This window comes from Mytilus galloprovincialis, chromosome 8 (genome assembly GCF_965363235.1).
Source record: "Mytilus galloprovincialis chromosome 8, xbMytGall1.hap1.1, whole genome shotgun sequence".
Lineage (NCBI taxonomy): Eukaryota > Metazoa > Mollusca > Bivalvia > Mytilida > Mytilidae > Mytilus > Mytilus galloprovincialis.
Genome location: NC_134845.1, coordinates 43,394,693 through 43,411,246, shown reverse-complemented (window position 1 = coordinate 43,411,246; position 16,554 = coordinate 43,394,693). Strand labels below are relative to the sequence as shown.

The window sequence follows — 16,554 nt, the reverse complement described above, 5'->3', positions numbered from 1 at the left end:
CTTACATAACTCGTACACGCACGTACCTCAGGGTTGAAAACGAACTTAAAAAAAATATGTCTTTTAAATTATTGTGTATATTTTTAGAAAATTATTCTCAATGAATATTTAACTAGCGACGGCAATATCTCAGAGGGCAATATATATGCCTAGGTAACTCTATTTCACATTATTTATAGAAAAGAAAGACATCCTTATAAATTGAAAATGAAAAAAATCAATTTACTTTTTTTCTCTCTCTCGACATATAGTACGTACTAATTACTAGTATGATTTATATTTATGTAATGAAATGCCTACATCATACATGTAAATATGATATGCCTCTAGCATCTAGTAAACAAAACAGTATTTCACCATTCAATATTGTTTAAAATATTTGACCCTTTAACTCCGGAAATGATAGGACTTGTATAGTTTCTAGTTTTAAACAGGTAAATTAAAGTTATTTAAGTTATGCATACAAATATACGAGAGTGAAACATTATAATGTTGTAATGCAAGTTCTAAATTTCCTGGGTGTATGTGATTTCAATATTATTATCTGATTTGAGAGTAAACACATTTAAGTTATATTTGATGTTATTTATTTTCTGTATGGTCGGATAATTTCAGACGACAACAAACAGACATGGCTACCCTGTTCAGGACACTGAGAAATACTGTGTATAGGTTATCCCATAGACGGAAGAAAAAAAGCAACAAGAAAAAAGATGTTAAAAATGATGCAGATGATATTGATGGTCCGAGAATCGAAGCGCGCGAATTAATTGACGAAACGAAAGATACACAAATTACAGTGGAACTGCACAATTCTGACGAAATGGACCAAAAGAAAATAACTAAAGACGAAACAGAAGATGGCATTAATTCAGACGACCATAATACAAAATCAAAAAAGAAATTCAAATTGAAAGACAGAATAAGTGATGCTTTGTCAAATCCAGACTTTGAACATTGTGAACCTGAAATTTGTGTGAAAATGATGCACGTTCCAACAATCAAAACTGTAACATTATTGAAAAAGAAAATTAAACAAAATGATAAAATATGGACACGTGGATTTCTAGAGGCTGAGGGCCTATCTGTCTTATTAGATTGTGTTGACACTTTAAGTAGTGGTCGTGTGACGCAGTTGGCTGATGCCTTGTTACTTCTAGAAGTTGTTGATAGTATTAAGGCAGTGGTCAGTTCTAAACTTGGTTTGGACTATCTGGTAAAAGCTGAAAATGATACAAAAAAACTTATTAAAGGTAAGCATTTAATTTTGATGAAACAATATGCACATCTCGTAGTATTTGCTGACCGATTATGTATGGTCAGTTCTAAGATTGGTTACGACTATCTAGTTAAAGCAGAAAATGATACACAAAAAAATATTAAAGGTATATAAGCATTTAAGTCTGATAAAAGACATCTTGTAGTATTTCCTGACACACTTATGTATATAAAAGATCGATTGGTCAGTAAATAAGACGGCAAGGCAATAAGTGTATCTTATCTACTGTGTTTACAAAGTCACTATACCACGATATTATAACCGAATTATTTGACCCCTTTATGACAACCTAGTTGAAAAAATACTGTAATCCAACCCTGATCATGATCTTCATGCCACATTACTGAAACAATTTTACATGTTTTAGTTTTAATCTTAATACGATATGTGTGTTTGTTATTCAACCTTGACCATGCAACTTGTAATTTCATACATAACACATGCATAACCAGTCTCACACTGATATGTAAATTTTCACAAAATTTCGATTTTTATGAATTTAAACACAGTGGATAAAACATATCGGATGTATTACGTAAATCTGTATTAAACAGTAAGACAATAAGTTATCGACTTATCGAGATGATAACTGTTGTGTGGTGATATTTTCTAAGCTGTCTAGAAATTTAATTTGGAAAAGTACAATCTTTTATTAAGGTTTTGACAATTCCTCTAAGGTAGTTTGCTTCTTTTCCTTTATGTTACAAGAGTTGATTGAGCTCTAGAAACATGGTCATCCCTAGAATTTTGTCAGTCCAGCAATAAAACGATTGCTTTAAAAATGAGACGACCATTTGATTGTTCAGATATATAAGTACACGGTTACGTCTGATCGGAATGGGGACTTCTAATCCGATGAATCATGAATTATCACGCTATCCTCGTGTTAAATAATCCTTTCCAATATAACCTTTATAATATTAAAAAAGCAAAATCCTTTTGAAATATTTGCCACTAGACTTTAAGCAAACACAATCAATTATTCTTAATCCCATAACCCATCTGTCTTTTGATACAATCGCTAATAAGTTTTTTTCTGGGTGCTGGGGTGAAGACGGTATGTAGGAATTCCATTTAGTTTTCTTCTTTCTATGTGCCTCGTAAGGCAACCTGTTTAAACAGCTGGACGGCTTTTGGTGAAAACTTGATACAGTTGTAGGACAATAACTGAGGACATTTATATCTGATCCTAGTTCAACATGTTCAAGGGAGCATTATGGAATTTCTTTAATAAACTAAACTTATTGAAGGCTGGTGGCTATACTATAGTGTGAGTTCAGTCTCAGCTTTTGTTTTCATAGACAATGCATTAGATATTAGTGAAAGCAAACCCAACAGAATATAACAATTATTTGATTGTGTGTCTATTGGGCACAAATGATGCCACCGCTAGCATATAACGTTATAATCGAGCAAAGCTCAAAGAATGGTTAACATGACGCCACCCAAATTCGAATGTGATCTGTATTTTGTGGTAATACGCATATAACATTTAGGCAAGGCAGACTTAAGTTAGAGAACGGAAACGATTCAGTTACAATAGTGAATGGTTCAATGAAAAAATATAATTATTTCTTAAGAGAACACTCATGACCTGAGATCACTCCAAGTTTATGTTTCTCAGTCTTTAATTTTTGTGTTGTGCATTGCATACTGTTGTTTGTCTTATAATTTTATTTTTTCCATGACTTACGAGTGTAAATATTCCTTTGGTATTTTCCGTCTTTCGTTAATGCTTATTTTTTTCAATATTTTGTAAGATTATGATATGCTGTTTAATACTAGTATAGTGTTTGAACTTAATAGAGATGTCAAAAGAAGCAAACACGTTAAAGTTTACTAAACTATCGGATAAACCAGATATTTTTTTCATATGGGAAAAGGGACATAATCCACTTTGTAATATGTTCAGTATCGCCAATTACACATGTAATAAATTTACGTCTGAAATATCATGGAGAGGATACGCTCACCTTATCCATTCATCTAGTCTTGTTATTCTTATGAGAAAGTTGATAACACTGATATTCATTAGAACTTGATGTAAAAGAAAATAGCATGAGGTGTCGTTTTCAGAATATAATTATACTTTTATTTGCGGATTATGCCATTGAAATATACAAATCTTCTTCTATAATGCGTCAAAGCAAGACGTATAAACTATATGAATTCAACACAAACAAAATAGTATCACATATATCAAAAAGAAAGTATGGAATAATTTAATGACTGTTATTTTATAAACTGCAACGCTATGCAATTTTTACTGATGGAGTTATAAAATAGCTGGAATGCCGATGTAAAATACAATTTCTTTGAACTTCTACTCTAAATATTAACGTACGTGTATCTAAAGATCCACATGAAAAATATCCTTACCACATCTTTTTTTATCCATGTTCAGTAATTTTAATTGCAAGAGAATAAAGTCATTCAGTATTAGTTACCAGGTAACTGTCCATTGGTTGTCCAGTTTTAATCTAAACACATATATATCTCCGTCCTTTCCGTTATTTAGAAGATGCTATTGGACACAAAAGTGACAACACTATATACCCTATGTTGACGTATATGATTTACATCTTTATTTCAAAAATGCTAAAGGCGTTACCAACGCATTAAATCTGTGATCCGGAAAAGTATTTGGACTAAGTAGCAAGGACCCTTTTGTTGTCAGATTTGAATGGCTATACTTATTTGTAGCATTTATGACAATTTAAAGATAATGATTTAAATCAGAGTGATGCATAATAGGAAAATGAAGAAATGAGGCGAAAGTTTAGTATGTATTTTAACACATAATCGTATTAGACACAGTATGCCAGACAATTTCGTGTTTAAGAAAGTTTAAAATGTTTTTCTTCGACGGATATATCAGTGTGTACAAAGTTAGTTATTTTATTTATTCAGCATCGGTTTGGTTCTCTTTTGAGTAAAAATTTCGTATTCTGTTAAAATATACCAATTGCTGAAAAGAATGAAGCAGACTTGCATCATAATTACACGTTCTTATATACAAGTCACCGTGTTATATTTGTTCATATAAACTGCTAAAAGGTGTTATTTATGAATAATGTGACACATTAGTCTGGAGATTGATTAGGACAACATATGAAATGTCAACTGTCGGAAAGTATCATGAGAATATTACCTAATGCAAATGTAAACTTAATTTAATTTAAAAAAAAAATAAAAAAATGAATTGTTTTCGACGCTGTTGTGGTAAATTTCAATGTCTTCGGCGGGAAAAGGAGAACGATAAACTCCAATCGACAGTTTCCATGGACACAAGAGTCGCAAAGAGTGATTTCGACTTGTATTCGACACCTACAATACAGATAAGTAATGATGTTGAAAGTGGGGACACAATTTTGGAACAAGTTGATAAGTTATCAGACGTTTCGCAATCTGTAATATTCAAAGATGAAGAGCAAGTGAAAGGTGCTGCTTCTGAGGAAGATGTTTTAATCGAAATCAAAAAGGATAATTATACAAAACAGGGTGTGGCAAGAGAGAAAGGAACATTTAAAAAACTGGTCACTGGAGCATTTGTTAACCCTGCTTTTGATCACTGTGAACCAGAGCTATGTATTGAAATGATGAAACACCCTAGTATGAGAACTTTCATTGCGCTGAAGAAACAACTTCAAAATAGTAATTCCGAATGGATATCAAATTTCTTAGATGCTGGAGGATTATTAGTGTTACTGGAATTTATTGATTCATTGAGTGCTAGTAGAGTAAGTCAGTTATCCGATGCCTTGGTGTTACTAGAAGCCGTCCAATGTGTGAAAGCTGTGGTTAATTGTAAAGTTGGACTGGAATATCTTGTTCAGAATATAGAGTTCACTAAGAAGCTAATAAATAGTAAGATTTTTTTTCAACCCGTACTTCCTCAATATACGAGGGTCTGGATGGGGGTCCTTCAATTCTTAAATGCTTTTAAACGTTTTTTCTATTCCCTATTTGTTTTCCAGTTCTTTATATGTTAGCCTCCCGGTTTTCCCTTTTCTTTATTTCATGGGCCTATTTTCGCCATTCTTAAATAAAAACATATATTTAGGGCCATTTTTCTGTAGTACATGTGTTAGCCCATAATTCTCTATTCTGTAAAAGTCATCCAGACCTTCGTATATATGTAATGTTATTTTTCAACACATTCATACTAACAAATGTACCAATAAAAGAACCTTTCTTATAAAGAGGTTTACTAATTCTAAACGTTAAAGCTAAAACAATTAAATGACATAAACAACCTGTTGATAACGTAAGTAAAAACAAAAACAGTATTTAGTGATTGAAAAATGACTTTTCTGACCCAAGATTTGTGACATTATATTTTATTCTTATGTAAGTTGTTACTTGTATGTCGAGATATTTCCCACAAAAATAAATCATGTCATAAACGACGAGAAAGAATTTTACCTTAACTTTATACCTGAATTTTGTTTTGAAAATTCTAACAACACACCTTATAGTTGACGTTTAACGTCTATATATTCAAAGTACTTGACTTCGAGAAAGAATTTTACCTTAACTTTATACCTGAATTTTGTTGTGAAAATACCAACAACACACCTTAAAGTTGATGTTTAACGTCTATATATTGAAAATACTTGACTTATTTCATTAAAAAAAAAAGAGAAATATATACGAGAAAATTGAATGTAATATCATCAAAACATTAATAGCTATTGTCTGTAATTAATGAGGAGAACATTTTTCAAATCAAAGACTTGTATCCGTGGTGTACCTATATAGTAGATTTCTAGATTATTGCCAAAAATCATTTGAATACTAGTAAACATATAATATATGTAAATATGTGTTAAGTCCAACACCTTTACAGTTTCATGAAAAAGACAATTAATAGAGCATTATGCTCTTAAGAAATACTTTTCTAAATGTTGATATACTTGTGAAGGGACAAAGGAGCTGAGGATAAGGGGTCATTCGACTCCGAAAATAGGTTGTTGTATAAAATGAAAACGAAAAAGGACACTTATTAACTTCTACACTGTATACTTTAAAAACAAATGTTGTTTTTTTTTTGCTCGTCAGTTGCTGAAGTTTTCCCTCCGCCATTTCAGGCAATTTCTACGCTGCTGTTTTGCATACATGAACTTGTCTTTTTACTCAGTGTTAAGTCAGGAAGGTTTAAATTGAAAGGGTATATGATTTAGAGCGAACTATTTAAACAGAACTACAGCATGTAGTAGAGGAGATCAAATCCACAGAAGAAATGTTCCTCGCGTAGTGATAGTCAACAAAAACTTTATCTCGACTACGTTTAGCAAAGTGCACAACAGAAAACGAAAAGCACTTTAGAAGAGAAATTCATGACTAACAAAAACTATTAATTGTTTTATTTTTATTTTATGAAACGAGGCCTTGTTTATAATTAATGACACATAAAGGTCAAATGATAATTTTCAGTATGTAATTTTGATTTCTTCATTTACATAACCTATGTTTTCGATCGATCTTCGTCCTAATAGTTATCAAAGGTACCATGATTATAATTAATTACGCCAGACGCGCGTTTCGTCTACATGAGACTCATCGGTGACGCTCATATCATAAATGATGCACAATAAAATGCAAATTTGAAACATAAAGACCTTAATTATTTTGATGATATGTATACGTGTTTACTCTGGCAAGCTAGACTGATAAGGCGGCGCGAAAAGGGAGATTATTTTATCCAACTGCCTCTTTCCCCTAAAGTAACTGAATTTACTTACTACCACTTTCATCCACTTTCTATCCCCGACCCTTCTTTTATGATTCCTGTCTTACTTGTCCTTCTGATCTTGCACGTGTTCCGTCTGTAAACTTGAATTGATAAAACGAAAAAAACTTTAGAACTAAAAAAAAAAAAAAAAAAAAAAGAAACAAAGAAACAAAGAAATAAAATCCATTTTAGCCTTCTAACTATTTGATTCGAAACGCGAGTCATGAGCCTGTTATATTTGATGTGTAATTGTATCCATTGCTTGTGAAAAAATCTATAGTTGTACTTGAAAGGGATTGTGAATTTGAATGTGAATATAATTTCAGTTAAATAGACAAAACTAACATGGCATCTTACAATTACACCATGAGGCTACACGTAACGATATTTGTAATAACTTCCTTGTGAACGCCCATCGTGTCAACGATCGCAGACGACAAAACAACTATTTCTGTACTTCAATTTTCAATCTATTTCTGTTTATTCAGCTATATATTTTTATAATTCAGTTATCTATTTCTGTAAGTCAGTTTCTGAATGTAAACATTTGGTTCAATATATCTATATATAGGATGTAAGTCTAAAATCAGCAGCTTTGCATATTACTTTGCAATTGGTACTGAAAACTTCCGAGATATGCATACCACGCAATATCATATTAAAACAACAGTAGTTTACCGATGTTAAAATCTTATAAATCAACCGAAATGAGTCAGTGATTATAGGTTGTTGATGTGACACGGTTTTCGTTGTTTTTATGCCCCACCTACTATAGTAGAGGGGCATTATGTTTTCTGGTCTGTGGGTCCGTACGTCTGTTCGTCCGTCCGTCCGTTCGTCCCGCTTCAGGTTAAAGTTTTTGGTCGAGGTAGTTATTGATGAAGTTGACTTGAAACACATGTTCCCTATGATATGATCTTTCTAATTTTAATGCCAAATTAGAGTTTTTACCCCAATTTCACGGTCCACTGAACATAGAAAATGATAGTGCGCGTGGGGCATCCGTGTACTTGGGACACATTCTTGTTTTGTATAGATTAGACCGTGGGAAAAACGAAAAACAGTAAAAAGACATTCAACAGTTTACAAAACACAACCTACAAAACTTAAGACTGAACAAGACCTACCCCACCAAACACTGGGGATGGTCTGCGGTTTTGCTCCACATATGTCACCCGTCATGTTATTCATGTAGGCATTCATGATGGCAATCATATATCGTAGTGTTAGGGACAGTATGTTTCCATCTTAATGTCACTATATTTTGTTTTTTTCAAAGAAAGTTTGTATTTGTAGATATTAATTTCCCCTCCAAACACAGCTTTAGTAATACGTTCAAAAAGTTGTCATATAATAGGGCATTTCAATAAGAGATATGAAGTTAGGGGATGTGATTCTTATTATTTTGCCCAACCAAGACTTTAAAAGATCTCAAACAAAAAGGATTAGAAAAAAAGTAAAACTAGGATGATTAGAAATTAAGAAAAAAAAATTATAATGTGATTTTTTTTGTAAACGTGTTAATGCTGTATATAATGTGCCAATCAAAATCTAGAGTTCTTTTGTAGCACAAGAGAGGCGAAAGAAACCAAAGGTATAATGAATGTCTTTTGACCGTTTTTCGTTTTTTACCACGGTCTAATCTATACAAGAAACGAGTCACACCAACAACATATAGGATTTTCTTGTCCCAGGAATAGATTACCTTAGCCGTATTTGGCACAACTTTTTGGAATTTTGGATCCTCAATGCTCTTCAACTTTGTACTTGTTTGGCTTTATAACTATTTTGATATGAGCGTCACTGATGAGTCTTATGTAGACGAAACGCGCGTCTGGCGTACTAATTCATAATCCTGGTACTTTTGATAACTAATATAACCATAACCATTTTCTAAAACAAACTGACAACAGATTAAATAACTAACTATAGATACCAGGGTTGAAATTTTGTACGGTAGACGCGCAATTCGTCTACAAAAGAATAAGTTGATACATATCCTTCGGAAAATAAAAATGAAAGTTTATTAATTGGCTGTGTTCGAAGCGCTTTTCTGGTTTGACTGTGTCGACCTATCTACATGCTTAGCTAGAATATGGAAAATCAATATTAATAAAACGTAAACATCCATTATAGTTCACTATTTTAACCATTAACATATGTGGTCTATGAACTGGATGTACTTTTGAATCTGAATTAGATCCGAGGATTAACATGATATGAATGTCCCTAGAGGACTGTCAGTTTAAAGAAAAATAAGCTAACAATCCTAAAAAACATTCAGTAAGGAAAGAAATCCAATCTTCTCAACGTTGATTATCACCAGTGTTAATTTTCTTTCTATAATAAATCTTAAAGATTTACTACACTGTAAATTAAATTTGAGGCAATGAGGTAGCAATGCTTTTTAATGATAGAATATGAATTACAATATTCATGACGTTTTTAATTCAATAAAATCACATGGAGTGAATTTTTGAAAATGTATAGTTGGGTAAAACAAAATTGGTAAGAACTTTCGTCTTAGCCAAAAGCTAGAAATTTGTGAGGAAAAAAATACACGTAAAACAAGGTATTACAAGATTATATCAGTGTTCTTTAATACTATCATATGGTTTAATAAGTGAGTAATATTGTAAATAGAGTCCATCTCGTTTGATGTTGTTCACCTTAACCATCTTACGATCCTATCCAAATTTTGTAACTTCAATCAGAGGATGTTTTATGTATGTCTGTCCTGTTGGACATGCCACCTTCATCAATACAGTATTTACAAGTCTTTGAAAATAATGATTTTTTTTTATATTTACAAGTCTTTATTTTTTTTTTTTTTTTAATAGTACTAGATTATTCTCTGGTTGCCATTTAGACGCTTAATTCTCTTGTCTTCCAAAATTTACACAAGTCTTTGTATCAAGTATTGGCATCAATATATTGTAAGAGATTGTTATATATGTATGAAATAAGGTTAAATACTCAGCCCGTATATATATCGTATAAGGTCACTTTCACTCCATATAGAATTTACAGACCTATTATTAAGTTACAAGGACACTGTGTAACAAATATTATCAACGTGAAAGTACAAGATTCAATATTATATCCGTTATTGTTCTTTCTTAGATTTTAGATTTTTAATAATCGTATTGGAACTAGAATTAACCCTGAGCATAATCCGTTTTATGACAGATCGCACAGGATAAGATTTTTTTCTCTCTGCGCTGGTTAATGAGAAATTACAATTTACAATTTAGATAAGATGGTTTTGCTTGTATATGGTTATAAACATTGATTTTCTTTTCTGTAAAATTGAGAACTATAATTATTGTAACCTAATCAATTATCCGGAATAAAATTACGCGTTTTTCCTATTAAAGTAAACTTTGGGTATATTTGAAGTAAAATAACAAAAATACCGAACTCCTTGGAAAATTCAAAATGAAAAGCCCAAAATCAAATTGCATAATCAATAGCTCAAACACATCAAACGAATGGATAACAACTGTCATATTCCTTTTGTCGAAAGTGGTGGATTAAACATTGTTTTATACCTTGTTAAACCACTTGTAATATAACATTTTATTTTATTGATATTAAAATGCTTAAATTTACCTTATTGATTTGCAATTACAAAACACAAAGAAGTGGTCAAAGTAGCAGTAGCCAAATAATAAATATGAATTAAAAGAGTTAATGAGACCCAAATCCAACGACACAACAAAACATTGAGAGCTCGACATAATGTGTCTTTTACATTATATATAGATGGCTATATGATATCATATGGCATTTTTCAATAACACGTAGGTAAATATCAACCAGAGACACAAATGTAATCCAAAGAGCACCCAACCCCTAACCTCCTCTTCGTCTTTAGTGGGGCATCATGCGACAACAACTGCTTCACTTCTCTCTGTCCTTACCCATGTACTGGGCTTGACACCAGGTGTTACCCATTTCTTCCAATTCTACTGTAACAGTTCGTCACCAAGGGATTTTAGGTATCTCTTGTTTACTTTTTCCTTGTGGTGTCCAATATAAATCTGTTTTAGGTGAGCGGTGTTGTGGCATTCTCATTCCCTAACCATCTAAATTATATAATATCACAATATTATCATATCGCCATATTTCAATATAACAATAACTATTCATATAAATCTAACATATACATCATCATTGATATTCTATATTTACCATATTTAGAACTAGAATTTAATCTTAATTTTTTGTTTGTGGGAGTAGTTTTGAAATCTGATTAAATGATTCCCCTGAAATCATAAAATCTTCAATAATACTTCATATTGCGACAGAATGGCTAAATAAAACCTGTGTGTATCATTTTTAATAGATTATTGGGGTTTCTTTTCTTTATTTACTATAAATATCTGATAATCTTTCCATATTAAGTAAGAACAAATTGAAAACAGAAGACCAACAAATCTTTTTTCCGACATTATATATTGAAACACGCTTGATCGTGATAATCAAGTGAGCAGATTTCCAATAATTTGTAATAGTACGCGTTAAACTTATGTTACATATCAACAAATTTGACTTTTAGAATGAGGGTTGTCTCGTCTTTTATTTGCTATTAAATACGTCCCTGGATGCTTAACATTCTTATTTTTATTTTTACCAACTAATCCTGGCGAGAGATTATTATTGGGGCTTAAGCTAGTGTAAAAATATCTCATATCATGACAACGTGTCTAACCCAGAAACAGACTACAGGTATCTGTATATGGCAAAATCTTTAAGAAGTTTGGGTCTTAAACATCGTACTTCATTTTGCATGTTAACATTTTCGATTTGAACGTGATGAGTCTTTAAAAATTTTAAAGCCTGGTATCTGATGACTTTATTTAGTTCATGTTACCAATATACTATGTCGAACGTTGAAATAAAGGCATTAGTAGTACTAGTATACCGCTGTTTAAAAGTCAGAAATCGATTGAGAAAAAACAAATCTGGGTTACAAACTAAAACCAAGGGAATAATGACGTGATAACAATTTGCTCAACATTTGTTACAACTGATTCATTTGATATTAAGTCATGTGTCACCCTATATTTCTTGTTCTTATTTGGAATTTTAGTTTCTTCATTTCGATTAAAAATCGGCATTTCCTCGTCTGTTTTCGTTTTAGGATTTTGAAACAATTTGGCTGCATATGAATGGTCGAAATGCGTTTTCGGTGAAGTAAAAAAAAATAAATAGAAAGTGTTGCGATATTCAAGTCAATCCCTCATATGTCGTTTAAGGTTTATGACCCCTTCTGTGGCCATTTTTGTACGAACTTTTCAAACTTCAATTGTATCAAAACTACACATATAATGAATAATAGAGATAGGCAATTTTGTACATATACCAAGGGTAAACTTGATGCAAAGCATTATTATTTACTGTTCCATTGCATTTAATAGAAAAAGATTACTTTGTGGCAAATAAACCAATATTTTTTATAGAAAATCCACAGCCTTTAATACAGATATTTTTGTTATAAAATTTGAAATATAGATTACTTACTTGCTTTTCTAAGATGTACTAGTGTTTATTTTTTACAAAAAGTTCTAATCAACCTGTAAATCCAAAATACCTCGTGCTAAATCACTAAAGTCGAGGGCACCCTATATAAAGGGTGTACTTGATTTGGTCCATATTTTTATTTGTTTTAACCAATTTTAATACATTAATAAACTTGTTTTAAAGAAATCAATGCTAGCACTGCATGCAACAATCCTATATCTATTAGTTATCAAATTGCCAAATATGAGAGTACAAGGAAAAAGGCTGTGGTTTTTCTATAAATCTTCCATATGTTTTGCATTGAATCAACACAAGGGTACATAATCCTCAAACGGTGTCGTAATTGTATCATGTTTACTTTATTAGACAAACCAGTCGTCTGTATACAGTTTTGTTATACAATAAAACTTCGTAAATAATATAATTTTACAGTTAATTTTCTTGAACCCTTTTGTCTGCTTCGATACAATGATGAACATAAATTGTTGTATAAACATAGTATCGGAATATGTACGAACTTCAAATTGGGATGTTAAAACAAATTGGACAAGCTTTCAGTCGGTAAATAATATGATTTGAAATGGCATGAATTGATCCATTCATAACAAACTTAATTCACGTTTCACAATCGACCATGGAAGATAAGTGTTTTCAGTTTATCTTTCGATGGTGGTTAATTCAAAGAAATTTATAATACACCAAAGATAAGGCGTGTATCCGTCTTTAATATTGTAATGGTCATTGATTGTTTTCTCTACAAAGGATCTGTATAGGACAGAATATAATTATAGACAATTATAGAAACATTTGACATTGATAATTCTAAGGAAAAGACCATTTTATTCATAAAAGAAATGTTAGTTGTTTCAGATCGAGGAAGTACATATTAAACAAAGGATATGAGGTATGATTGCCAATGAGGAAACTGTCCATCGAGGACCAATTCACAAGGATATGAAAATTTCAAGACACAAAGTACCGATAGAAGAGTAAAGAAATGTTCCTGTTGTGAAATAAATTCAGGGATAATTGAACGTGCTATCTGTGACAAACACTTTTCAAACTATGAATCTCAGAGGGGCGAAAAATACTAGTACCAGAGGGACATTCAAACTCATAGATGGAAAATAAACTGACAACGCCATGGCTAATAAAGAAAAAGACAAGCAGACAAATAATAGCACACAAGACACAACATAGAAAATTGAAGACTAAGCAACACGAACCCCACCAAAAACTAGGGGTAGTCAACGAGTTCTCCGGAAGGGAAAGCAAATCTTGCTACACATGTGGCGCCCGTGGTGTTGCGCATGTTATAAAAAACTGTTAAATAGGCTAATTCGGTAGATCACATTCGTAAAATAGGGAAGGGGATTGTAGTAACGACATCAGGAACAGTATACTATTTATACGAAAACAATACTAGATACATTACATATTTTTCATATACAATGTAGTCTCCTTAAGGTACATGTAATTGTACTTGCCCGACATTCTAATGTTATGTGGTCTACGTTTTATGTACCATTTTGACAACAGTACTATCAAACTGAATCAACTCAAAAAAGCATTATATATTTTAGGTAGTACTAGTAAGCAACATTTTTTTTAATCCATGGATGGGGCCAATTTTTAATATTTCGGTTTCAATTTTTTCATCTCATAAGTTCATCTAATATTTTCGTTTTATAATTTGTCAAAAAGACAACAACCCGATCAAAGAGAAAAATTAGCTGAAGGCTACCAATGGATCTATAAAAGAGCGAGAAAAATCCGGTACCCGAAGGCGTGCTTGAGCTGTTTCTTTAATTCTTAACATTCCTATTTCCATTTCGATAAATCTTTCCGTCTCCAAATCGTGTTATTTATAGTCACAATTACATTAAAACTTCTTAAAACTCTTTACAAATAGGTTTTCCTTCTGAAACAGCTGATGAATAGGTTAACCATTTTGTCCTTCCAGTATAACGAAGTCTAATTACGTTTATTTCCTTAGAGCGCAGACCATTAACTGAAGTCCTAAGGGAAGGTTTAAAAATTGATTGTAACAAGATTGTTGTCAAAGACTAGGCTGTTCTGAAGAGATCATCGATCTGTTGGCGTAAAGACACACTTCTTACTGAGATTGACTTCTTAGTGGTAAACATGGGGTCTTCATTCAGTAACCATATCTTTTTAATTCCTACTTGATTTTGTATCATATAGAAAAAGTGTTCTTCCATATGAATCATGGGTTCATACTGTACATGGGTAACACTAAGAAATTAACAGCGTAAAAGCATAAAAAACATACACAACATGAGTTATTTTTTTTAAATCATGCTACTGTTATCATATAGGTTTAGTTGCTCCCAGTCCAAACTGCAATGATATCAGCTTAAATAGAACTGTACGTGTTCCTGTTGCTCAAAACCTTTATAAAGACGAAACACTATTTTAATTCTACTATGTTTTTTTTTAAATGAAATTTGATAATATCAGATGTGACATTAATTCTTTACATTTATAGATTTTTAAAGTATGCATTTATAGCAGCATCTAAAATATTTTTCCATTGTAACAAAAGTACATTGGTGTATATAAAAAAATATTCTATTTTCTAGTTATGCACATTGATTAATTTTAATTATGCTCTGTGGTGAAAAACCTCATAACACCTACACCGATTTGTTAATGTTTTTCTATATCATTACTGACTATAATTATTCCAAGTTTGGTCATACTAGAATTAATACGAGGGAGCATTAAAAATCAATAAATAGTATGCTTGTTCTATGACAGACACAGAAGAGCTATATTCTTGATACCACCGGATTGTTGTTACGATAATTCGTATTTGAACATAATTTGTTCTAGGTTCCAACATGCAACGCGAAACAAAATGAACTGAACTAAAAAACATCATCAGATTATAAAATTTAACTTTCAAATCAATTTCTGAGATTATTTGAGAACTTTATTAAATTGCGTAAGACACGAACTTGGCAAGATATCATCTGCTATGTGTTATGTAAACATTCTGGTTGCAGTGACTGTCGGATAATAGGTTGAATATGCCAACCACATAATCAATTTTCCTCAATGACAGGATTTCAAATTATCAATTTCAACAGTGCTTTAAATCTATTTGCTGCTGTCACAGTCTAACGTAACAAAACGACTGGGATATTGACATTAGAAATATCTTCTGCTTAACGATCAAAACACAATGAAACGCCTTTCAAAACAAAGGTCATGTTTCTATCAAGAAAACACTGGAGTACAAAATCAGACGTCTCTCTCTGACGTGGAGTCCGACATTGATGAAGATCATGAACAAAGACATAAGTTACAAAGGTCCAACTCGGACACTAATTTGGCAGCTATTGCCACAGACTTGTTCCTGGCACAGTCGTGTGTCTTTCTGCTACGACATCCTTCTGTTATCAATTTCTATAGACTGAGAAAGAAACTGAGAAGTAACGACAAGCGATGGATGGGAGATTTTCTAAAACGAAATGGACTTGAATTACTGTTTGAATGTTTAGATAATTTAGGAAAATATTCCGGCCAGTTTTCTACACTGGTGTTACGTCTGGAATGTGTCATGTGTATCAAGACAGTAATGAACTCTGCCATTGGTTTACAGTGTCTTAGTAGTTCGGTCTACGCTCCAAAATTTGCTTCAGGTAACAATATATACCTTTTTTTTTCATCTAAAAGTAAGTTTTGTTGTAATTTTGTTGTTGTTTTAAAACGGAATTTTTAAAGCCGTCTTTTCAATTTCATCACTATAATTTCTATCTTTCACTTACATGACTTAGTCGTTATCTATTTTAAAATAGAAGGTAAATGCTGCTGTGTAATCAAGTGTTTCTTTTTGCAACGTCTGTTTCAAATCAAGAAAAGTTTTCACTTTGGCACGCTCAACACTCCAGCAGTTATTTTGTTTGTAGTTTACTTGAAAAAATACCATGAATACTTCTTCAAGGTTTCTTTTTTATAACAGTAATTTGTCTTTCCGAGGCTCGATGTA

General features: G+C 31.9%; 1 protein-coding gene across 4 annotated transcripts in view; it reads left to right on the top strand.

The window, feature by feature from the left end:
* The first annotated feature begins 295 nt into the window (after positions 1-295).
* LOC143042002 (inverted formin-2-like) overlaps positions 296-16,554 on the top strand; it is a 60,245-nt gene continuing 43,986 nt past the window's right edge. The window contains exons 1-2 of one of the 4 annotated variants that reach the window (XM_076214207.1): positions 296-434; positions 616-1,253. In XM_076214207.1, coding sequence (XP_076070322.1) covers positions 632-1,253 — 622 coding nt within the window. In that variant the 5' untranslated portion in view covers positions 296-434; positions 616-631. Of the gene's footprint in view, positions 435-505; positions 1,254-4,409; positions 5,147-15,647; positions 16,208-16,554 lie in introns of those variants that run through there. The other 3 variants (XM_076214206.1, XM_076214205.1, XM_076214208.1) reach the window with 3 other exon arrangements.